Here is a 24,901-nt window from a genome sequence, read left to right on the forward strand (position 1 = left end):
AATGTGGCGACCACTCGGGTAAGTAAGTCCAATACAGACAAGAATGAACTCACAATTGCCAAAGAAATGCTCCAGTTGCAACCCCAGGAGGCTCTCCAGAGTGCAAGTGATTTGAAGATTGAAACCAAATCCTACACCAAACAATTAGAGGATAAACATGAACAAGTCAGGCTAATTCAAGACCAAATAGCTGTGACTAGAAACAGGCTTTCAACCACCCACCACCAATGTGAAAGCATGTCAGCCGAATGAGTAGGAAAGTATTAAGGCAGTCCTTGAAGGTCGAAAGGTCTGATACCCCTTCTTGCTCATGCTTTTAAAGACAAAGAAAACTTCTCTGCTGGAAAGAGAACTGATGGTGGGCCATGATCACAACTACTTTCTTTGGAATTTTCCAAATGCCACCATTGATAAGATCTACTTGATAAAACAAACTTCCAGTCGTGAGGTTAGCTGATTTATTGAGTGTCGGTCTCATTACATGAGAAATGACTACACGCTCCTTTGTCAGGCCTTGGAGAGAGAATTCTCTGATAACGCTCTCCATCAGGATTGATCTTGGTCATGACTGTGAAACCAGTTCGACATCAGCCTCTGCAATGTTACTACTACCGTCTGTTGCAAGCCTGCTGTGGTTCCAGAAATGAGCCTGGGATGGAGGAAGACTTGAAATTGAAATCTCTATTTGTTCAGAACGTTCATCCTGCTAACAGTTTTCACTTAGGCATCTTGGCTAATCCTCGCACTGCTACCCTTATCCAGCTTTGTGAACTTGCTTCTCTCGATTTTGAAAAGCAAAAGCAGTACAAACACCACTCATCAGAGAGCAAAAATCATGTTGTCTCTGGACACTGACCCTCTAGAACTGAAAAGAAGCTGCAACGTCCATTCAACCAGATCTACCAGTCCACTGCAGCACTTCAAGCAAAGCTGCACAAAGCAAAAGCCATTACAGGCACCCCCGTTCAAAAACCAAGGGTATTCAAAACCTGCACAGTGATGCAAAGGACACAACCAGTCACAGATTGTCACCATTGTCGTGATCCAGGCCTGGTTTACGACATCTTGAGTAAAGCCTGAGTTATGGTTCTGCATCAAAACGACACCGTGCCTACGCCGTAGGGTACGCATCGACGCGTACCACATGCCGTCACTGACGCCGTCACTGACGCCGTCACTGACGTGCACCTCCCAAAAATTGTAACTATGCGTCGAGGCGACGCAGACCAAACGCAGACCGAGAGGGCTGTGATTGGTTCACTTGGTAGCAACGCATTTCCGGTTTCCGGTTTGAAGCAGTTGTGAACTTCAGCGCTCTTTTCTTCGTGTATGTGATTTTTTTTTTTTTGTTTTTTTGTTTTTCGCACAATAGTTGTCCTTATCTCTTTCATTCACTGTGACAGGAAAAGTCGGATAAACCATTCAGGAAAAGATTGCGAACTAGCGGTCGCAGGGGGGTACTGCACCGCGGCGAAATGGAGTGACGGAGAAGTCCGAAGGGTTCACGACGGCGTCACGGTGACGGCGTAGGCACCGCGTCGATTTGACGCAGAACAATAATTCAGCCTTTACAGACGCAGTCTCCCAAACCGAGGAGTGTGAAATATAAACCTTCTTTTGAGGTCAGATGAAGGGTGTAACTGACCGTCAGGTCCACCACTAAGAAATACACATCTGGTCGAACCCATAAAAAAAGTATTTGAAAAGGTACCTACAGTGCCTGACGAGAGTGAGGGAGCAAAGCATTAAAGTAATAAAACTAAGTAAAAGGAGAAGAACCAAACCTTACTCCCAAGCAGCCCACATCTCAGAGAAACGGTAAGACCTGAATGTGTGAATTAACTTTGGTTAAGAAACCTTCAATATTATTTTCTTTTCTCTTTAAACTAGAGTTCATGTCTCTATTTTCACCACCATGGTTGAACTATTGATGCAATTAAAATGTTCTGTTATTGTTCTTTTCATGCTTTGTAAATTATATCAGGTCCTTTTTTAATTTATAAGGCCCATGCAAACAAGCACCTGTGTATGTGTATCCATTGAGCTACATTATGCAGGAAAACCGTAATGAGGTTATGTATATAAAGTGTCCTAATATAGAAATCAATCTATCATGTTAATAAGCTGAAATCTATAATTATTTTCTAAAGGTTATTTTTCTTTCTTTTATTTTATCCCAGAGAAATAAGAGGAGAACTAAAGTTTGAAATGTGTAACATCAAATTCTGAACAGCTGTAAGATGGCTGAGTTGCTGATGGGCGTGATAACCGACTGAAGCAAAAAGCCGCTGTCTCCTCTCACTCACTTTTCAACATCTACTTTTTCTACAATTCTCTTTTGCCACTTCTTACACTTTTAGGCTTTTAACACTTCACTTTAACTTCTTTTTTTTAGCTTATTTTGACATTTTTGAGCATTTCTTAACTTTTTCACATTCTTACTTTTGGAGTCAACCGTTTTACTTTTATTTCATTTAGCCATTACTTAATTCATTCTGATAAAATTTAAGATCGTTTTGAGACCTGCTTAATTCTTTTTTCAGAGAGTTTTGATTTTTTTCTTATATATTTCTGAGCTAAGTTCGGGAATTCACGGGAGTCGGCTTGTTTTCCTACTGGATGCAGAATTATATATTTGGATCAACAAATCCATGGCTCGCTAACGTAAGGTCCTCTCATGCATTGGCGGTGTCTCACAGCTGAACCCAGTAAACCAAATGGAATTTTTCTTTAAAAGTTAGACATCATTCTTTGGTTAGTGACCTTAGTTACTTTTAATTCTTATACACACACACATACTGTATATATATATATAATGCATGACCGCATTTATCTGTCTGTTTATTTGAACTTTTAATAAATGTTCCTTGAATGAATCCTTTGTGATGCTTCTTTGATGTACTCAAACCAATCCAGATTAGGAGCTACCTTCAACTGAGAAATTGATAAATACAGTTTATTTTCCTTTGTAATCAAAGGTCGTGCCCAAGCAAGTTTAATAAATTAAGTAGGATCACTACACCATTCTCCTGTTGGTTCAGGTCAACATAAGTTCAGGCACAACCAATACAACCAGTATCGTGTTCAGGAGGTTGATGTGTATCATAAATACCAGACTCTACAGAAAACCTGGCATAATGGATGGTTTTGGAATCCCAACCACCACACAGTCTGGTGGTGAGCTAAATGACTCTCTTTAGTCTCAGACAAGAGGACACCAGAAATATCAAACTTCTCTTACAAGAAAAGAAGAGAAGAGACAAAAATGAGACGACTGAGCTTCTGAACGTTGCTTCCACATTTCTTCAGTTATATGACAAAACAAAAATAATAGTCTTTGGAGCCAAGGAGGAAATATTAAAAGTCAGCACTCAACTTCAAGCACTGAAGCTATAAACCAATAGCCGAGCCAGAAATCTGGGAGTGGTTCTGGACTCAGACCTGAATTTTCAACCTAGCAATTGTTGGCTTTTGCCTGGAAGTTTTGACCAAGATCGTCACAATATTTTGAAGCATTTTTGCTCAGCTCACTAATAATGTGCTATCATTATTTTCTTCCCCCTTTTTTAATGGAAACATTCATTTTTGTAATGCCAAGTTGCTCTTCTTTATCTGTAAACTAGCACAGATCAAGACAGTCCTTTCATCATTTTTATTTTATACAGTTCCTGGGGAACACATCTGGGCTTTCATCTCTATTAGCAGTCTAAACAGCACCTTGTGCATCAAGTGTCAATATGAAACCTTCACCATGCATCTCTAGAGGTCATCCATTGTGAAATTTTAGGTGTATTTTGGATGGAAGTTCTCTTTTCAAGCTCATCATTTTTTCTTTTCTTTTTTTTTCTACAGTCATTATGTTTGCTTCAAGGATTTTCTTGTGTTTAGCTGAATCCAATTTTCACTCTAACAGTGAAATATTGCCACTGGCTGCAACACAAAAACCAAGAATGACTGATCCACCCCCATGCCTAACACTAGGAGAGGTGCTCTTTTTACGAGTCTGCACTCATTTTTCTAAAGACCTACATTTGCTCATAGCAGCCAACATTTTTATCTTCATAGGTCTCCTGGATTTGTGTCCAAATGCATAAGGCCTGTTTAGATTTTCACTTCTAAAGGTATGACAATCAACTTTGTGGTGAGGACATAGAAAAGGTTTTCTTGCGACGACTCTTCCATGAAGGTAATATTTGTGCAGGTGTGTCCAGATGCTGCAGCAGCACTGTGTCATCACCACTCCAAAGTCAGCTAAATACCCTTGATGGTTTTTCTATTGAAACAGGTAGTTGTGAGCAGGTAGTGGCCTTTTTCCAAGAGCAGTTCTTCTGAAAGGTTTGTTTTTTCAGATCTCAACTGTTCTCTCTGTTACTTTTAACCGTTTATACATTAATTAATCTTAATAATAAACGCAAGCAAAAAAACAAAACATTGTGGATACACTTTTTCTATATCTTTGAAGCTTTCACCATTTGTGGCATAATGACAGCTATAAAAAAGCCATAACCAGAAAAAGGCAAGTTAAGACAGAAACCATGACAAAATGTTTATGAAATCTGTTCATCTTTTCCTAACTTAAATATTCACAGTCACAGGAGTTTTGTGCTTTTGCTGATTCAACCATAAATGTTAAAGTTGCTATATTCAGACTTTCTGTGTTTAGGATTGGCTGGTTATTATCTGTTTAAAAATAGAATTTCCCTTGGGGATAAATAAATAAAGTATTCTGATTTAACTCATATATCAGGAAATCTTAAATGTAAAATCCTCACAGTCCACACATTAAAAGTATACTAAAATACAGTTAACTAGAAGAACACCTAATGCTACCAGTTAAGTCTCCAACTATGATTTGGAAAGATGTGAATTAATCTTCTCAATTACTTTCTTCATGCTCCAGGTAGTCACACATCATCTCCAGGACACTGGTCTGTACACAAAGCACACTGGTATCCCCCTGTTGGACGAAGCAGCCCATAAGAATTATTTTTGAAATTCGTCTTAAGTTTATGGAGAAATCAGTGCCTTACTGTAATCCAAGGGTTTTCTAGCAGCTGTTGAACAGACATACGGTCGGCAGGCTCTGCCTTCAGAAGGCAAGTTAACAGATACTTTGCTGTTGAGACAGACTCAAGCCAATCAGTGAGTTAGCAGCAATCTGAAATGACTGCTAAAAAGTCATTAAAAGTAACATTTTATTGTATTGTATTGTGTTCATTTAAGAGCAAGAATGGAGCTGAAGTCTCACCTGCATCACTGACTTTGGCCCAGATGGGTTGTGTAAATTCAACTTGTTTATTCATAATTTTATCTAGCAGCTTATTCTTTGTTTTACACACAAATGGAGGTTCTCCACACAGCCTACAGAAGACAATGCTTGGTCATGCATATTTTTACTATACAAACATGTATAAAAATGCTATATATTTGTCTACTTACAGCATAAACATGATGACTCCTATGCTCCACACATCACACCAGTGGCTGTAACCACGACCACTCATCATTTCAGGTGCTGAAAACAATATGTGCAAATCTATAGCTTATTTAGTCTAAAAATAATTCTAATAATTAGTGGCACTTCTCCGCTGCTTTAAAAGGCAAAAAACAATACTGTGAATGTTTTAACATCAAATGTGTACTTTCACATTAAAAGAATTCAAGCCAAGTGGCACACACAGCAGGGGATGAGACATGAAAGGTATCAATGCCCTAATAAAAGAAGAGAAGTGGAAGATAACTGTAGGCTGGAACAATACAGGTTTCACAAAAAGAAACACGTTTTTTTTTGTGGGTAATACAACCATTTCTTTGCAATCACTTCTTAGAGCACAACTCTTTATCGTCTCATGCATTTGTCTCACTACACTCATTTTGTGTAACCTTGAGGGCTGAATGCATTTTACTCTCCCATAAACAACAAAAAGTGAAAATCTAGTATATGACTTAACCAGCCTGTGGTCATTGTTAGAGTGATAGCCTGTGAAACCTGAAGTCTAACATACATTTTCTCCCTTTTGGAAACAAAGCAGCGTCACTTATGCAAGAAAAGACCTAGGTTGATGGAAAATGAGAGCAATTATTTATAGATGTTAAGTTAGAATCTAAAGCATTTGGGGTAAACAAATCACTCAAAATATAGCTCCTGTTGTCTTGGGTGCATAATATGGGAAATACAGACGTCATACCCATATAGATGAGAGTCCCGCAAGCGTCGGTCCTTATGTTATTAATCCCTACACCACCTGTCTTCACAGACAGTCCAAAGTCTGCTACCTAAATGGAGAATAAACTTGAGAATACACAATACACATAATACGAAATATGGTGGCAGATCTACTGTTCTGTTCTGCTTCTGGCCCCTCAGCTGGCAAAACTTTCAAAATAAAATCCTAACATATAGTACTCTTGTGGCTACACAAGTCTATACAATTAGCAGAAGGTCACCATGTTACTGCAAAAAAAAAAAAAAAAAGAAAAAACAAGAATAAACACTAAATTTTCTGAAAGTCATTCAGACTGTGCCGCAGGCAAACTTAACAACACACAGTTTTCCTGAAAGAATGTACAAGAAGAAAAGAGAACTGACTCAGTACGTACACATGCAGCGATTCAAGCTGGTTGCAGATCTGATCAGATAATGACATGCAGAAGATTGGATCAACTTGTCTGAGTACACATGCTGTTCTGAGAACAGACTGAATCAGATTGAATAAGCCACTGTAACCAGAGCTTGGCTGACTCCGTGACGCTAGGTGGCGCTGTACCCGAGGTAACCATGGTAACCATTTCAACAAAGAGCCACTTCCGGTTGACCTCTGCTTAACAACAAGGAAGGAAAAAGTGCATTCTCACTGCTTTCCTATTAATAATCTGTCTAAAACAGCCTTTCTCAACCTTTTTTCAGTCATGACACCTTTCAAAAGTGAATAAAATCTCACGACACCCCAGAGTAAAATATAATTAAAAACCGCGCTGCATCGCTCTGATTGTAAATGCGAATCTTACACCGTGTCCACACTGCATGCGACGCGAGCGAGCGTCAGCGTCAAAAACAGTTCCATTGCTTTATGTTTTATTTGCACTGTCTATACTGGTTGCGAGCGACGCGGCGCGCCGTTTTGAGCTGGACTTTTGTCGCACGCCCTGCTTCTATTTTCTTCCTGTCGGTCGCGTTGAAAGCCGGTTGAAAGTTGGAAAAAAAAGGTGAAAGCGCTGTAGGAAACAGTCATTTCAATACAAGAACCTCAATAAAGTGGCAGCTGCTGGAGGGAGATCGCCAGGCTGGAAGGTTCTGATAAAATAATAAGATATAGCCTAACAAGAATCTTATCTTAATCTTATTTGAGCTTAATTTGTGCCGGATCCAACAAGATCTGGTACCTATTTGATCATTTCTCGTGTCCTCTGCTTTTCCCCACATCCCAGTAATGATGTGACATGTTTGCTGCATTTAACACCACGAACACGCCGCTCACTCCAGCTGTTCGCTGTTTCATTGCGTCACCTCACGCCGTTATTTTGTTGTTTTTTTCCCCACTTTGGTCGGACGGTAGACCTGCTTATATTTTCTTCCTGCCGCCTGCGTTGAAAGCGCTGTAGGAAACAGTCATGATGAGGAACGGCTGATCCAGTTAGTTGAAATGAGAAGTTATCTCTATGATTCCTCCTCATTTCACTACAAAAACCTCAATAAAGTGGCAGCTGCTGGAGGGAGATCACCAGAGAGCTGGCAAAGGGAGCGCACGGGCGGTTGGTGGGGAGAATAAAAGGAGAGTCTCGGGCGGGTGAATAAAGGCAGATTTATGGTTCCGCGTAAAATCGACGGCGTAGCCTACGGCGTATGGTACGCGGCGACGCGCAACGTTCGGTGAGTGCGCCGCGTACCCTACGCCATAAGGTCTGCGTTGGTTAACGCAGAACCATAAATCAGCCTTAAGGCTGCAGGCGGCGTGTGAGCAACGGATGACTAAGAGGGAGAATAGTTTCTCCAGGAGTGGAAGCAACGCCGGGCCAGTTATGCCACAGTTTGCAGATGGATTGTTGATCCGTGGGCTAACGTGTTTGCTGGGACTATTTTGCGAGCTTTTGCAAAAGCGTGCATTTCCGAGGCGCCGCACGGCACGGAACGTGACTCTGACAGCGAGGAGTTCGGACTGGCACAGCTGATTTAGCGGAGCTCTTTAATGCAGAAACAGAGGATGAGACTTAATGGGTTTGATTAATGTAAAAACTGAAATAAAGTAGCCTACAATCAAACAAAGTTTTGCTCCCGCTGTACTTTTAAATAGCACCTTGTGTGCGTGTGTGTGTTCTTGTGTGTGTGCCTTTTCGGTCGGTGCGCCGTGTGTGTTTCAAATACAGAAATGACACAAGACTGAGGCCTTTCCACACGGCGCCCGTATGGTCGCGAAAATACAGTATTTATATATGAAATGTCTCAATAGGAAATATTTTGACGACACCCCTGAAGCAGTCAAACGACACCCCAGGGTGCTACTGAGCAGCGTCGTCGTCTCCTTTCACTTCCAGGTGAATCCCCTCCCCCGGGGGAAAACCCCACCCGGGGGAAAATCTCGAGCATGCGCAGACTGTAATATCTATGTCCCCGTTCACATGGCATTAACAAGGCGGTTGCGACTGGCTTGGGACTGGCTTATCTAGGTGCTGCAAGTAGGTTGACGAATCCGGTCTGATCAGATTGACTGGACTGACTTAAGGTGTTCACATGCAGTTTAAAAGTCAGTACGATGTGTGCAAATGATCTCCAACCAGGTTGAATCGCTGCATGTGCACGTACTGACTGACATGTACAGGAATGTTTATGCTGTGGCTTTGCCTTCTTTTAGTTACCACACCAGGTATTGGCTGTGGCCGGCTCAACTTTGGTGCATGCGACATGCTGTGCCCAGCTGGTGTCATGTTTAAAGACACAGTTTGGTGTCTCTTTGTAAATGTGCAAGAGAGAAGAAAGCCAGAGGGAGTCTATGATAATGAGGTAGTATTTAAAGTCTTGACAAACTATCATGGAGACAGCAGACCGGTAGGAAATGTTCAACTGAGGCTTGTACAGTGATGAGAAGTTTCACAATTTATATTATCATTTTACCTTGATATCAAAAGTGCCATCATCTTCATCAAGAGAATTTTTCAGAAGAATGTTCTCAAGTTTCAAGTCCCGGTGCACAATATCTATGAAAAAGAAAGAGAGGAAAATTTGGTAAGAGGAACCTTTTTTACACAATGTGTGTAAAAATGTGTAACACATTTATGTTTCCAGGATTAGATGTTAATGTTCATATCCAAATCAGCTCATGAATTTTTGGAAAACCATCAATCCAATAATAACGTTAGTGAGAACAAGCTGTTATTTTGTAGCAAGCATGTGACTGTATGAGGAAGACAAGAGTCTCAGTGAATGAAACCTGTAGCTACCTCCTGCTTTAAAAATGGCAGACGACGAATGTCCACTCAGGGATCAATAAACACTAACTTATGACTCTATGACTGATGTATTTGCTAATAAATATACACTCACCAGCCACTTTATTAGGTATGCCTGGTATACCAAATAAAGTGGCAGGTGAATGTAAAACGCATGAAGTGAGCCAGAGGAGCCAAGCAAATGTTAACCAAGCAAGGTGCTAAATAATGAAAACTCGCCATGTAATAGTCGCTAGCTTTGACATCACCTCTGGCAACAGAGTTGTTGACAGTGAACGCAGTTCCTTTGTCAGTGCACTTTCATTTAACTACAGTGTTTCCCACAGGCTGAGAATTTTGTTGTAGCGGAGGATGGTGTGGCTTAAATGTACTAATGTCCCCTAAACATGCTGTAATCATTCAAAGAATAGATGTGAAAGTGTCACCAAAAAAAGAAAACGGTATAGCTTTACATAAGCAGACCATATATCACGTGTATATATACATATATATATATATATATATATATATATATATATATATATATATATATATATATATATATATATATATACAGTGGGGAGAACAAGTATTTGATACACTGCCGATTTTGCAGGTTTTCCCACTTGAAAAGCATGTAGAAGTCTGTAATTTTTATCATAGGTACTCTTCAACTGTGAGTGACAGAATCTAAAAGAATAATCCAGAAAATCACATTGTATGATTTTTAAGTAATTAATTTGCATTTTATTGCATGACATAAGTATTTGATCACCTGTCAACCAGTAAGACTTCCGGCTCTCACAGACCTGTTAGTTCTTCTTTAAGAAGCCCTCCTGTTCTCCACTCATTACCTGTATTAACTGCACCTGTTTGAACTCGTTACCTGTATAAAAGACACCTGTCCACACACTCAATCAAACAAACTACAACCTCTCCACAATGGCCAAGACCAGAGAGCTGTGTAAGGACATCAGGGATAAAATTGTAGACCTGCACAAGGCTGGGATGGGCTACAGGACAATAGGCAAGCAGCTTGGTGAGAAGGCAACAACTTTTGGTGCAATTATTCCTCGGTCTGGGGCTCCATGCAAAATCTCACCTCGTGGGGCATCAATGATCATGAGGAAGGTGAGGGATCAGCCCAGAACTACACGGCAGGACCTGGTCAATGACCTGAAGAGAGCTGGGACCACAGTCTCAAAGAAAACCATTAGTAACACACTACGCCGTCATGGATTAAAATCCTGCAGCGCACGCAAGGTCCCCCTGCTCAAGCCAGTGCATGTCAAGGCCCGTCTGAAGTTTGCCAATGACCATCTGGATGATCCAGAGGAGGAATGGGAGAAGGTCATGTGGTCTGATGAGACTAAAATAGAGCTTTTTGGTCTAAACTCCATTCGCCGTGTTTGGAGGAAGAAGAAGGATGAGTACAACCCCAAGAACACCATCCCAACCGTGAAGCATGGAGGTGGAAACATCATTCTTTGGGGATGCTTTTCTGCAAAGGGGACAGGACGACTGCACCGTATTAAGGGGAGGATGGATGGGGCCATGTATCGCGAGATTTTGGCCAACAACCTCCTTCCCTCAGTAAGAGCATTGAAGATGGGTCGTGGCTGGGTCTTCCAGCATGACAACGACCCGAAACACACAGCCAGGGCAACTAAGGATTGGCTCCGTAAGAAGCATTTCAAGGTCCTGGAGTGGCCTAGCCAGTCTCCAGACCTGAACCCAATAGAAAATCTTTGGAGGGAGCTGAAAGTCCGTATTGCCCAGCGACAGCCCCGAAACCTGAAGGATCCGTATGGAGGAGTGGGCCAAAATCCCTGCTGCAGTGTGTGCAAACCTGGTCAAGAACTACAGGAAACGTCTGATCTCTGTAATTGCAAACAAAGGTTTCTGTACCAAATATTAAGTTCTGTTTTTCTGATGTATCAAATACTTATGTCATGCAATAAAATGCAAATTAATTACTTAAAAATCATACAATGTGATTTTCTGGATTTTTCTTTTAGATTCCATCACTCACAGTTGAAGAGTACCTATGATAAAAATTACAGACTTCTACATGCTTTTCAAGTGGGAAAACCTGCAAAATCGGCAGTGTATCAAATACTTGTTCTCCCCACTGTGTATATATATAATATCCTTTGTAACATAGATTCAACAAGGTACTGGAAACATTCCTCAGAGAGTTTGGTCCATATTGACATGATAGTATCTGCGTGATGCTAATAGAGCACCCTACGATGCTCTATTGCAGGGGTGTCCAAAGTCGGTCCTCGAGGGCCGGTGTCCTGCAGGTTTTAGATGTTTCCCTCCTTCAGCACACTGTGATAAAAGTAGCTGTGACACCAACAGAGCTGTCCAGACCTTGATGGCAAGCTGGTGAAGACCGTTAATTTGAATCAGGTGTGTTGAAGCAAGGAGACATCTAAAACATGCAGGACTGTGGCCCTCGAGGACCGACTTTGGACACCCCTGCTCTATTGGATTGAAATCTAGTGACCGTGGAGGCCGTTTGAGTGCAATGAACTCATTGTCATATTCAAGAAACCAGCCAGAGATGATTCACGCTTTATGACATGGCACATTATCCTGCTGGAGGTAGCCATTTGTAGATGGGGACACTGTGGTCATAAAGGGATGGACGTGGTCAGCAACAATACTCAGGTAGGCTGGGGCATTAACACGATGCTCATTGGTACTAATGGGCCCAAAGGGTGCCAGGAAAATATCCCCCACACCATTACCCACCACCACCAGCCTGAACCGTTGGTACAAGACAGGATGGATCCATGCTTTCATATTGTTGATGCCAAATTCTGACCCTATGTCGAATGTCGCAGCAGAAATCGAGACTCATCAGACCAGGCAACGTTTTCCAATCTTCTGTTGTTCAATTGTGGTGAGCCTGTGTGAATTGTAGCCTCAGTTTCCTGTTCTTAGCTGACAAGAGTGACACGGTGTGGTCTTCTGCTGCTGTAGCCCAACCGCTTCAAGGTTCAACATGTGCGTTCAGAGCTGCTCTTCTGCATACCTCAGTTGTAACGAGTGGTTATTTGAGTTACTGTTGCATTTCTATCTACTCAAACCCGTCTGGCCATTCTCCTCTGACCTCTGGCATCAACAAGGCATTTGCGCCCTCAAAACTGCTGCTCACTGGATATTTTCTCTTTTTAGACCATTCTCTGTAAATCCTAGAGATGTTTGTGTGTGAAAATCCCAGTAGATCAGCAGTTTCTGAAAAACTCAGACCAGCCCGTCTGGCACCAACAACCATGCCACGTTCAAAGTCACTTAAATCACCTTTCTTCCCCGTTCTGATGCTCGGTTTGAACTGCAGCAGATCGTCTTGACCATGTCTACAGGCCTAAATGTGATTGGCTGGTCAGAAATTTGCGTTAACGAGCAGTTGGACAGGTGTACCTAATAAAGTGGTCGGTGAATGTATATATATATATATATATTATACATTCATATATATATATATATATATATATATATATATATATATATATATATATATAAAAGGGTATATAAACAATATTTAACACCGTCTGAGTCATTCAGAAAGATAACATTACCTCTTTTATGAAGGTAAGCAACAGCATCAGCTAAGCAGAAGATTATTTTTCTCGTCTCATCCTCTGTGAAGAATTTTTTTTTATCTAGCAGTTGCCTCAGGTCACCTCCTTTGCACAGCTCACTAACCAAACAAATCCTCTAGAAACAAGATGAGAATCACAGTAAGTTAGCATGCTCCTTAAAGACACTTAAGCAAAGAAACACAGTGGCAAATTATGTGTTACATGCTAAAAACGTAACAACTAATTTGAATAATACTGTGTGTGTTATATGAAGGGCAGAAAAGCTTACCTTGTTTGTGGTGTAGACTGCCTCAAGGTGTATCACATGGGCATGATTAATTTGACTGAGACAGTTGATTTCATTTTCCACCATTTTAACCTTCGAACTTCCTGGCTGATGTGACAGAAGGTTAAATCACAGCAGAATTCATAGCTCTCCTTACATGGACCTCTCTTATTAGTGCACCTTTTTATCACACTGAAAAACAGGCCTCCCAGTGGGATTCTAAATTTACTCACCGCTGGTTTGCAAACCTCCTTAATAGCCCATTTTGTCTGTGTCTCAATGTGTGTGGCTTCATAAACAGCTCCAAAGCCACCTTGACCCAATTTTGTCCCATATACATAAATTTTCTGTGGAAATTTAGAAGAAAGGAAACATTAATGCATTCACTCTCTTCATTAACTTACAGTCTCTGACTTCCAATGAGTACGTACTTAAAATGTTAGCATCATTTTATGATAGTTTTTTTTTTAAGAATATTATCTCCTTACCCCTGAATTTTAAAGTACATTCTAATTTGAAGTTCTCTGAAAAAACTTTGTTGGTCTCTGGAGCTGCAGAATATGGTATTTTCATTAAGTAACAAATGATTAAGTTGCTGCTGCAGTTTGTTCAATCTCAGGTCTAATTAACTTGATTATTATCTGTGTGCATGCAAGACTGAGCACTGCTTGCTTTGGATTTGGAAAAAGGAAGATGAAATTCCCCAATGAAAAGAGGTGAGGCAGCACAGAAATGGAGCTTGAACCTCTTCTGGTGCACGTAGTGTGAACTATGGAGGTACCTTCAACACTTATTTTTACTGTGGGGCTATCACACCTCTTGGTCATAGCCCCACAGCAGCACCAGGATGGTAGGAAATATAGTACAGAAGCTCTTCATACACTGAGGTCTGCATCGTTCTTCAGACGTATATCAGGCACACCCTTCTCCAATGTAGCAGTACTTGGACGTGGAGACAGCTGTTCCATGTCTATTCTTCTTTTGTCATCTAAAGATGGAAGCAGAGGGAAATCATTATCACTCTATATCACCAACAGTAAACTAAAAGCTCAACTGATTTGGCTAACAAGATTTTTTTTTTTTTATATATTATTGCAAATGAATATGATTATGAAGACTGATTTTAACGTGTTAAACACAAAAGTCTTCCTTATTCGTAAAAGAGTTAGGGAAAATACTGTGCTGATAAGTTTGGGTGGTCTCTGCCAAGCCTTGTAATACCACTTTTTCTGTAGTGTACCTTCATACAGTCAAATGAAAAGTAAAAAATGATGCTGGCTGAGGGGTTATTCTACAAGGATGCCAATCATGTTGAGAGTGCCACCCAGATAGACCGATTAGTCCAAGCTTACAGACTGACCATGGAGACATCAGTGAATAGTCAGTAGTTGTCTGCTGGTACCCGAACGTTTACTTTGAATAACTCAAGGTCACTCACCGTCCAACCAACCTTCACTCCCAACAAATAGTATATACAAATATTCAGATCCAAGCCTACCTGATGGTACAGTGAGAAAAACAAATCTGTGAAGCAAGGGAAATAAACTTTAAGCTTTTTTTTTTGTTTCTTTGGCCCCCCATCCCATTAACAAATTGAATATTATGACATAGTCAATAAAACGTGTGACCTCCACATATATGTACACCAAGTCTCAGGAGGTTAAAGTTATTCTATGCAACTTCCTAGAGCTAGCAAGATTTGAAAGTGGCGCTTCCTCTAAGCCCCACCCCCCCGCGCCCCCACCCACGAGCGCTCCGTCCAAAGCCACGCCCCCACAAACACGAACGCGCATACGATTATTAAACATTTTGGACAGCACATTTACAGCAAAACTACCCCATGTCTCATTCACCTGTAAGCGAGGCCGGTTTTAGGGGGGGCAGGGGGAGGCGTGGTTTAAAATGAAGGCATCTGATTGGTTCTTTCCCTTCCTGGACCTGGACCAATCCGTATCATTCGGACCGAATGGGCGGGGCTTAGAGGTGCCTCTTTCAAAATTCTTGCTAGCTCTTCCGGATCAGGGAGAATACCTTTAAATAGGTAACTTCCCTTTCCTTACAAATTATTTTTAAGCCAGAGAGAATGAAAAAGAGAGAAACGACACAGACACAATGGTTAACTGGTGCACTACAGGGATGACTATATATAAGCAGTAGACAGCAGACACTGAGGTGGTCAGAGGGGGGGGGGCAGGATGTCAGCGAGCATATACAGCAGACATCCACACAGGCAGGTGGAAGCAAGCAGTGGGACGGTCAGCGGGTGCGACTGCAGGGCAACGTGTGGCTCCTGAAGGTCTGGCCTGCAAACATGCACAGAAGAGAAAAGGAGGGGGCAGACCAGCACTACAAACTACAAGAACAATGGAGAACAATTATAGTTATGAGATACTACTAATTTATAACTGAGGGTTGATCTGAGGAAAGGAAATGGAAGAAGAGGAGAGAAAAAGGGGTGATGGGCACCGCTAAGTCGATCATGTTGGTGTCCCCCTTTAGACTAAGCGTGAGGCTTTCGAACATATTATAATCGCATTTAGATTTAGATTTTATTTGAAGACTGGAGTTATGGATCGCTGCTACTTCTCTGCCTCGGCCCGCACTTCGGGGAATATGATAATTAAAGTAACCGGGGGGCCTCCTGTAGCCACGTTGCTGTTAAACAGAAAATAGCACTCCTGGTCTCGGTAATTAGATCATTTACTAATAGAGACTTGGAGCTTAAAGATTGTCTGCATCTAATTTTTTGGTTTTTAATTGGGACTAAATGCACATTGGTTTTTATTTTTACAAGGTTATTTTGATTAACGCCTCTATCACACCACACTTGGTGAACTTTTGGAGGGCGGGGAATCAACACCAATTCTATTTTGCTTGGCACCTTGTTAGAATTGCCAATTACATGATGAATTCCTATATTTTTATTGGCAGGCGGTAGTCCTCGAGAAGCAGCAGAGAAGCGTGTAAGACTGCAGCTCTGCATCCTGGTCTGGACCCTGGCTTGTCAGAGGGAGTGTCTAATAATATCAGACAAATTTCTAAAAATAAGAGCTGCACCATCCCGGGTGGGATGAATGCTATCTCGTCTAATCAGACCGGGCTTTCCCCAAAACAACTTCCACTTGTCAATAAAGGCCATTTCGTTTTCTGACTTTATTGCTAATGTCAGATAAAATTTACACCAAAGATATAAAGCTAGTTGCCACATACTGTACTCTACTCCTACACTTGCTGTTGTAAAGACTGAATATACCAAGTGGAGTGAGAAGGAGGGGTGGGAAGGAATGGATATGCTTGTTAAAAAAAAAAAAACACATTAAGATCCATACATGTTTTTAATATATTGCATTCACAGTGCCACATACTGTGGTGCTTGAAAGTTTCTGTAATTACTGTAAATTACTGAATCTTTACAACCTTCAAGACAACTTTTTATGCAAGCCTGTACATTTGAAACAAATGGACGTTTAAAATTATTATTCACTGAGAACATCTCACATTATATTTCTGTGAGTGATAGAGAGCGTGTGAACCTCTGGGCTTAGCAGTTAACTTGAAAGAGGAGGTATTTTTAATGCCATGCATTTTTTTTAAAGATCAGGGACCTATGAAAGTCTGATATTCAAAACAAATGTCTGTCATGGCTGATACTAATACTGATCCGTGAACAGTTTAACTTCTCAACTTCTGACGTAAGCAATGCTACCACTGCAACAATGGACCCATGATTCACTTCGGCAGCACTTAAAGGAGCCGTCTGTAAGAAATGGCCAAAACTGGTACTGCAGTCACTTTCAAAATATTGTTGAGCGGCGTGTAGCCTCCCCCTCCTCCCCCCGACCAGAGGTTGCCAGGTAGGCTTCAGAATGCAGCAGGAACGTAGGCTGCCATGGCTGCGATAATTAGAGCCGAGCTGGCAACCCGGATGCCACAACAATACTGACTTGGTGATTGGGAGATAGGTGGAGGGTGGAGCTTCAGGCCAAAACAAAAAATGACAACATAAACATCAGTTGAGGGCTGCAACTCCTCTTTTTAAACTGGAATATCCTGTCTTGAGTGCTGTTGTCAGTGACATAAGTATTTGAAATGAACATGATTTTTAAATGTCTGTTGACATATCGGGGTCATTTTATGATTCGTTTTATTATTGCTCTTACATACAGCTCCTTTAACACAACCCTATATTCAAAGTCAACGGACAGCGATGTTGTTGATGCTGTCAACGCGTGTGTGTGAGTGAGGGGTAACATATGTTCGCAACACTTCACTGATGACTACTTTACCACCAGACTCAGTGCAACTCTGGATTTGATCAACAACAATCTAAACTGCAGACGGTGAGTAAAGCTGTTCAAAATGTTTATGCTGTGTAAAGAACAACAGCGTACATGCATTTTAGGATAGCAGCTATCAGTCAAAGCTGACCTGGCGTGACATTCATTGAAACTGAGAAATTTTGTTTTAAAATGGGTTGAATTATATAGATTTTTTTGTTTTTTTGTTTCCATGCACCATCACACCCCACTACTCCACAACTGGAAGCCTGCAAGAATTTGACCGGTTGTTTAACAGTTTTATGTCATATCGTATCGTATCATTTCAGTTATGCATACAAACAAGCTTTTACACATGCAATGTTTATTAATGAACACCATATTTTTTACACACAGTCCCCAATATCAAATACATAAACCTTTCATGAGGTTAATTCCAGAAAACTTGTCTACAGTTGTCTGAGGAATCACAGATACTGTGCAGTGTACTTTGCCTATTCCAACTTGTGACTTTTTCCATTACTGGTTTATGACCAAACTGTGGTTTCTGTCTGAGCCCATATTCATTTTAAACACAATTTAGCCAGCATGAAAAACAGTCTCTAAAGCCTAATTAAATGTAAAGCAATTATCAAGTGATGACTGGGAGCGATGAAGTGGATCCACCACACGCACAGCAATTAATTATTAACAAGGAAGCGGCGTCTTTAACCTCTTCACTGTAATGCATTATTTTAGCCCTGACAGGGTTCTCATAACAGGCCTGTCTCTCCCATTATCTCCTGTCTGTTTTTCAATCAAAACGATTGTGACAGCCTTTGGAAATTTCAGTCACCTCAATCAGAGCTCATTTGTGGAAGACAGAGGCTGATGATGAGTGTATCACTGAGGGATTAAGGTGACTGGAGGAATACCTTGTGCGCCTCAGGTGTCTCCCAGATCAGCGTCCCTGCTCCTTACATCTACATCTCTGATGCACAGGATATGTGATGCTGAGGTCAGGTTTGGGGGAGAAGTCTGACCATAAAAAGGGTCACTGAGGTACAGGTCTTAAAAAACAGTAAATAGCAGCATCTATCCTCTATCTCCAAATCTGTCGTTTTAAAGTAAATTTAAAATTCGAATTGCTTACACATTTCTTTGTTAGGTTTTTTCCAAAAACTATTAATTGAAATAATTGTACTTAAGCTTCAACCCAACAACAAAATACACCTCCATAAAAATATGCATGTAAAATTAAACATCCTTGTAAAACGTGACTGCCACTGACAAAAGCTACAACTTCATCTTAACCACAAGTAAGGAAATTCCCGGAGGACTGACCATAACAAGCACTGGGTTGCTGCCATTTCTGCCAAATCCCACCACTTTTCACAGAGCAACTCCAAACACTCACAAATTGCTAATGGAGTGGCAAATACATCATCATTTAGTGGCACAAATTGCTGGAAGTACAATTGGGATTTAAACCACTCAGTAGCTGTGGATAAGAATTTTACCCCTGTGCCACTTGTGAACCTAAAATGCTTTCCATTAAGGATGCATTTTCTTTCCAAGTACCTGTATGTAACTAATAATGACTTGATATTTCCAAAAATCCCTGAAGGACCAGGTCCAGAGTGCCTCTGTTCCTTTTTTCTTGACTCGATTATAAGTCAGCATAAAAGTACTGCCAAATTCTGTGCATGGTTATCTTTTATTTCATCTGTACATAGGGAACTGAAACAAGAATAAATATAGAACTAGGTCAAATAATAACAAAAAAAAGCAGAGATGGCACCAAATTCAGGAGAAATTTAGAAACAATGATCTTCACTCACTCACAGGCACACTTAAAGACAAACAAACGTTACACAGGCTCAGGGCCATATTTTACACTGTGTCTGCTTCATCTCCGGTTTCAAGCAGGAAGTAATTAGAGCCGACAGTTCATTAGAGTTTAAGTCTATACTTGCCTCACCTCTCCATCATTTTGCCAAAAAACAATTTCTGCCTTTTAAACAACAAGTGAAAAAATATACACAGTACTGTATATAATGGCTGTGAAATATGTTGCTGTAGGATACTGTGGAATAACTAAACATAAATAGTCAATGTCACTTTGAAACGCAGACGGAGGAGACATACAAGGGATAGATGACTCTGATCCTTTGTGACTTTTCTCCCCTCATACCAGCTTGTCTTTTTTATTACCTGAAGGTAATATGTATTTACTCTGTCTTACACTCTCAGTGTCAATAAGATCGTAATAAGAACTCTAAACTCTCCCTAAAGTCAAGTTCCGTCTGCACAATTTTCAGTGTGGTCAGATTGTTGTTTAGTGACTGCAGCTGCTCATCAGCCCCTCCCTGACAAATTCCTCTAAAATAAATGCTAGATATTTGGTCTGAGCCTGCAACATGTTGGTGAGCCTCACAAATCACATCTTTAAAGCATTCACACAAACCTGACTGCTGATCGAACATTGATTTGTCCCCGGTCTTAGGCTTTATAGTGGTGGTTTCCAAAATGTGTTATAATATAAAAATCTGTCTTAAAGTGATATACAAACTGTGGTGAATTGCAAAAAAGCCAAAGAAAGATGTAACGTAATCTAATATAATGCAATGTGGACTTAAACAAATATGGTTATGTGAAAATATCACACTGGGTTATGAGAAATGGGAATAATTTATCAATATGTTTGTCAGGTTATAGATTCAGACTTCTGGCTAAAAAATTTCCACCCAAATAAATTCCAAAGCCAATTCCTTATCTTCCTCAATTTTCTTTTCATCACAAATTTATAAAAACCTGTTTCATCATCCAGAATGTTATATTTTACATTAATGGTAGAAAACTTTCATTTATTTTTGAAGCAGACAAATAAATTACAGAATGTGGCTCAACCTGAGTTACTGTATGTTTAAGCTTCATTTGCCTCAACTAAATTTCAGGAGCTGATCATGGCAACCTGCTGCAGTAGTTCTGTTTAAACTAGGCTTGTTTTTTTTTTTTTTTGTTTTGTTCTTTTTTTTTTTTTTTTTAGGGGGGGGGGGTCCGTTTGGACCATTTGGAACTTTTTGTTTGATGGATGGAATGATGTTCTGTTTCTTGGATTTATACTGTTTTTTCTGACCCTTTGAGTTGAGTTGGCTTGACAGTTGAAAGTACAGTAGTTTACAAGAAGAAGCGGCTGACTAAACTTCCCGAAAAAAGAGTTTATCACCTGAATAACCCGAAATGGAATAAAGTACATTGAAAGATGTATGGTCAAAGATGTAGGGCAAGAGAAAATTTAAGTTCAAGAAAGAAAATATTTTAACCATTTCCTCCCCTTGGTCGTCACTGGAAGATCCATGGGAAGTAAAACGGATGAAACAGCAAAACAGGGACTACCATGTTTATAGACGTGACTGCAGGACCATGTTACAGATAACAGCAACTCTCTACATGAGTTTCGGACAACATGAGAAAACAAAACACTTTAAACAGACCAACAGAAGAGGAACAATAATGTCGTAGTGCTAGTTATCAGCAGATTTTGTAACCCTGGACAAGTTACAAGTTACTGTGAAGGAGCACCTTGGCATCCCAGATTTCAACTGCTAATAAAAGTGGATCTTGGTGCTTCTTCTCCATCATTATCTCCAACCCCATCAGGACACTTTTAGTGTCTGAGTAAGCAAACAAGCCCATTTCAGGACCCACTCCAGTTTGCTATTTTCGTGGGGTTGGAGTCGAAAACACCATCATACACCTGCTTCAAAGAAAGGTAGTACTGTGAGAATCATATTTTTACATTTCTGCAGTGAATTTAAAACAATTCTGCCTCTTTTACTAAGTAATAAACTCCACAGGACTCAAGTGGGAGCCTCCACAGTTGCCAATGGCTACCGGACCAAAAAAACACAGTTTGTAACAGTGAAGAATTGTGTATCTGACAAGGTGGCAGCAGCACAGGAGCACCACAGGGGACTGTATTGTCACCATTTATCCTCACTCTCTGCATCTCAGCCTTTCAGTACAAGTCAGAATTCTGTAATCTAAAGAAATACCAAGAAATACCAAGATGGCGGACAAGAGACTGACTACAGAGAACTGGTGGTCCGCTTTATGGCATGGTGTGGGAATAATCATCTCATCTTGAATGTGAATAAGACACAGAAAATTATTGTGGATTTTAAGGAAGACCCAGAATGAGTTTAACTGTATTTTCATCATGGCAGAAGAAATGGAAACGGTGGAGGAGTATAAATACCTAATTGTTCACCTGGATAACATATTAACTGGAGATACAACAGTGTGTCGCTATCTACAAGAATAAAAAAAGTAGACTATTTCTTGAGGAAGCGCAGGTCCTTCAGTGTTCTCAGCAAGATGTTGCATACAAGTCTGTTGTGGAGAGTGCAATTACAGTCATCTGTTCTGTTCAGGCTGCAGCATCAAAGGTAGTTATTTAAAAAAACTGAACAAACTGATAAAGAAGGTTGACTTTGTTCTAGGAACTGTTCTGGAGCCTTTAGAGGTGATTGTGAAAAGAAGGATGATTCATAAAATGAATAATGTAATGGACAACACTGAGCATCCTCTTCATAAGACAGTGACTCAACAACAGAGCATCTTCAGTTAGAGGTTTCTTCACATTCCTTACAACACAAACCACTACAGGATATTCCTTTTACCCAAAGCTACAGCTGTATAATAATCTACATTCACCAGCTACTTCAGTCAGTATAGCTAATAAAGTGACTGGTGCGTGTATAAAGGATATATAGAGCAGGAAGGTCAGATCTGATCACTAAGATGCATTTTGGGTTCACATATTAATGTTTGTTGCATGTTCACACGCACCAGGTGACTTAATGTTTACTACCGTACATATATACTGTCTACATTGCAAACCCCATTTATAAGCTCGTTAAGGTACAAAAAAAAGAAGAAGTTTTATGTTTTGTATCCTGTTGTGCTCTGCACACCAGGGCCATAGTACTTTTCCCATAAATTAAAGGCATTGCCCAGCAGGACAACTGCAACACACCAAGAGTTAGCAGAACTATATATAAGATTGCAATGAAATATGCTGCTGAATGTACAGTACAGATAAATCAATTACTATGTTTCAATCTGAGCCGGCCCATCAAGATATCACATTTTTCAATTATTGCTCAGGGCCTTTAGAAGTTTGCTTTTTTTAATTGCATGAACTGCAGAATAAATTTGGCTTAAGCTGTATAACATTGCCTCTAGCTGAAACAGGCAGCTGGTGAAACACATCCTGAAAAGGCAAACAAAAACAGAATAATGGCAATTAAAATGTACACTGCTATCCGTTTTGCTTGAGTCCCAATAATATATTTTGCCCATGTGAAACTTAATCATTTATTGACAGCTTGGCTTTGATGACAAATGATAAACTTCACAGTCCTAATGAAGCATGGAATTACATTACCTGATGAGGCAAGAAATTGCATGTTTAGAATGCAAATATCCCATCTACTTCACCAAGTTATGGAGTGAATCCTAATGGTATGCAGCAAGATTATCAGAGCTTGTGGTCTAAATGTGATATACCAATAACACATCAAGATCAAGTCATTAAAGCTGACAACAGACTTACTAAAGAGCTGTAAAAATATATTGTACCTGGCAGACGATAGAGTTTATAGAGCTGACAAAAAGTAGGTGGAACTTTAAGACTAATTTTGCGAAATAAAGCCAAATCAAGAAATAAAGTAGTAAGAATAAGGATTTTATGAGCTGGATGGCATCTGTATGCTTATCTGTAAATCACATGACAGCAATGCTTCCCACATCAAATAGTGTAAAGGATTTCAAGATATAAATAACTCATCAAGAACAGTTCTTTGCATAACGTTCAAAAGATACATTTATAGTCCTTTTTTACCCTTTTCTGTTGCAAAATCACTGGATTTCATGCTACTTCCTCAGAAAAAGTCAAGCCACAATGCTTTTAGGCTTTCAGTATTTTTAGAAAAAGCAGAGTGCATGTCAGCAACCCCCCCACCCCTTTTTTCCTTTCTTTTTTTTTTTTTTTTTTTGCTGCAAACAACCAATGCATGTGATTTTTCTATAAACAAACCATTTAAATGCAACCACATGCTTCCCTGTTTTCTTCAGTGGTCATGTTTGATAAGTGTCTTTTTCGGCAAAAAAAAACATGCTTTGCCATAAGGAAGCAAAAGATCAAATTCTGCCATTTGCTCTTGGCTCTCCACGTGTTGCTAGGAGATAAGGGCCAACAAATTCAAATTTTCTCATTGGTTTAATCCTGGTTAAGGCTAATCTCTGCCCTTGCTGGGCTCAGTCTTGACCAGCGAAGAGGAGAGATCTAACATATGTAGGCCACTGCAGAAACAAGAGCAAATCAAATGCATTTGGTATCCTGAACAAAACATATACACCATATACATATAGGCTACATACCATACCATATACATTAATAATACTGCAATATAAAAACGTCAACAGTCATCGTCCCCCTGACTCAAACATTTAAAAAGGCCCCTTTTTCAATGTGTTTAAAGTAAGTGGACATAGAAAAATAGTGTTCCTTGGTAACAGCTACACGAAACACACATACAGTACTGGTAACCTAAATTGGCATAAATATTTTTCTATACTTGTGTAAGTATTACAGGATGTGTATGTTTTACCTGTTATTTCTGCAGCTCATTCGACGGCCGAAGCCTTCAAACTTGTCATGTAAGCGCAAACCTAAAATATCAAAACAGCTAATTAACCAACAACGTTAAATGCGCAATTAATTAAAGTGTCTGAGACATCTAAATACGTGCAAGTGATAATTGGTCGGACTTTGGTCGCCTTTTACTGGATAAAAATCACTTAAGTGACCCCTTGTTTAAATGAAAATCGAGCAGAAAAAAATGCTGTTACCGCATAGTACACGTTGCCATGGCAACGGCGTGTATCTCCGTACAAGCGTTTCCTCCTCAGAGGACACCGACAAACAGGAGCTAAAGTGATGCACATGAATGTCGTGTGTGTGTAGTGTGACGGCTGGTTAAAAACAAACGTTTTTCTTACCCATCAGACGAGAACATTTTCATTCTGCATTTTGTTCTTCACCTAAAAACTTTTTGCGAGTGTCTATGGAAAGCGAAGAGGGACAAACTTCTTATGCATGAGCAATGATAGCCATAGAAATGAAATAATCCAGTCTGAAAATGTTGCACATTATGCGCATGTAGATCGGATCTTTGGAATGCTTAAACATAGACTTGCACATCATTTAACTATCTCTGTTTTTTTTTTTTTTTTTTAGTTTACTCAAGGACTCCACAACTACCAATTATTCCTTT

General features: G+C 40.1%; 1 protein-coding gene across 1 annotated transcript; it reads right to left on the reverse strand.

Moving 5' to 3' along the window:
- Nucleotides 1-4,876: 4,876 nt before the first annotated feature.
- Nucleotides 4,877-24,350, reverse strand: stk33 (serine/threonine kinase 33). Its single transcript, XM_061734956.1, has 11 exons — nucleotides 24,236-24,350; nucleotides 14,184-14,290; nucleotides 13,536-13,649; nucleotides 13,306-13,410; nucleotides 13,014-13,152; nucleotides 9,110-9,192; nucleotides 6,189-6,276; nucleotides 5,440-5,515; nucleotides 5,249-5,361; nucleotides 5,031-5,116; nucleotides 4,877-4,957 (listed from the first exon to the last, which is right to left on the reverse strand). Exons 2-11 carry the CDS (start codon nucleotides 14,268-14,270, stop codon nucleotides 4,877-4,879), a joined length of 972 nt encoding a protein of 323 aa, XP_061590940.1. The 5' UTR covers nucleotides 14,271-14,290; nucleotides 24,236-24,350.
- Between the last annotated feature and the right edge of the window lie 551 nt (nucleotides 24,351-24,901).

This window comes from Cololabis saira, chromosome 2 (assembly GCF_033807715.1).
Source record: "Cololabis saira isolate AMF1-May2022 chromosome 2, fColSai1.1, whole genome shotgun sequence".
Classification (NCBI taxonomy): Eukaryota; Metazoa; Chordata; class Actinopteri; order Beloniformes; family Belonidae; genus Cololabis; species Cololabis saira.

What these genes read in the sequence shown, in the direction of transcription:
- stk33 (XM_061734956.1), bottom strand. Translation starts at nt 14,270, where the DNA reads ATGGAACAGCTGTCTCCACGTCCAAGTACTGCTACATTGGAGAAGGGT. An exon ending in AGAACGATGCAGACCTCAGT is followed by an intron (nt 13,650 to 14,183) that starts GTATGAAGAGCT and finishes AAATTTCCACAG; the next exon opens with AAAATTTATGTATATGGGAC. An exon ending in TGCTTACCTTCATAAAAGAG is followed by an intron (nt 9,193 to 13,013) that starts GTAATGTTATCT and finishes TCTTTTTCATAG; the next exon opens with ATATTGTGCACCGGGACTTG.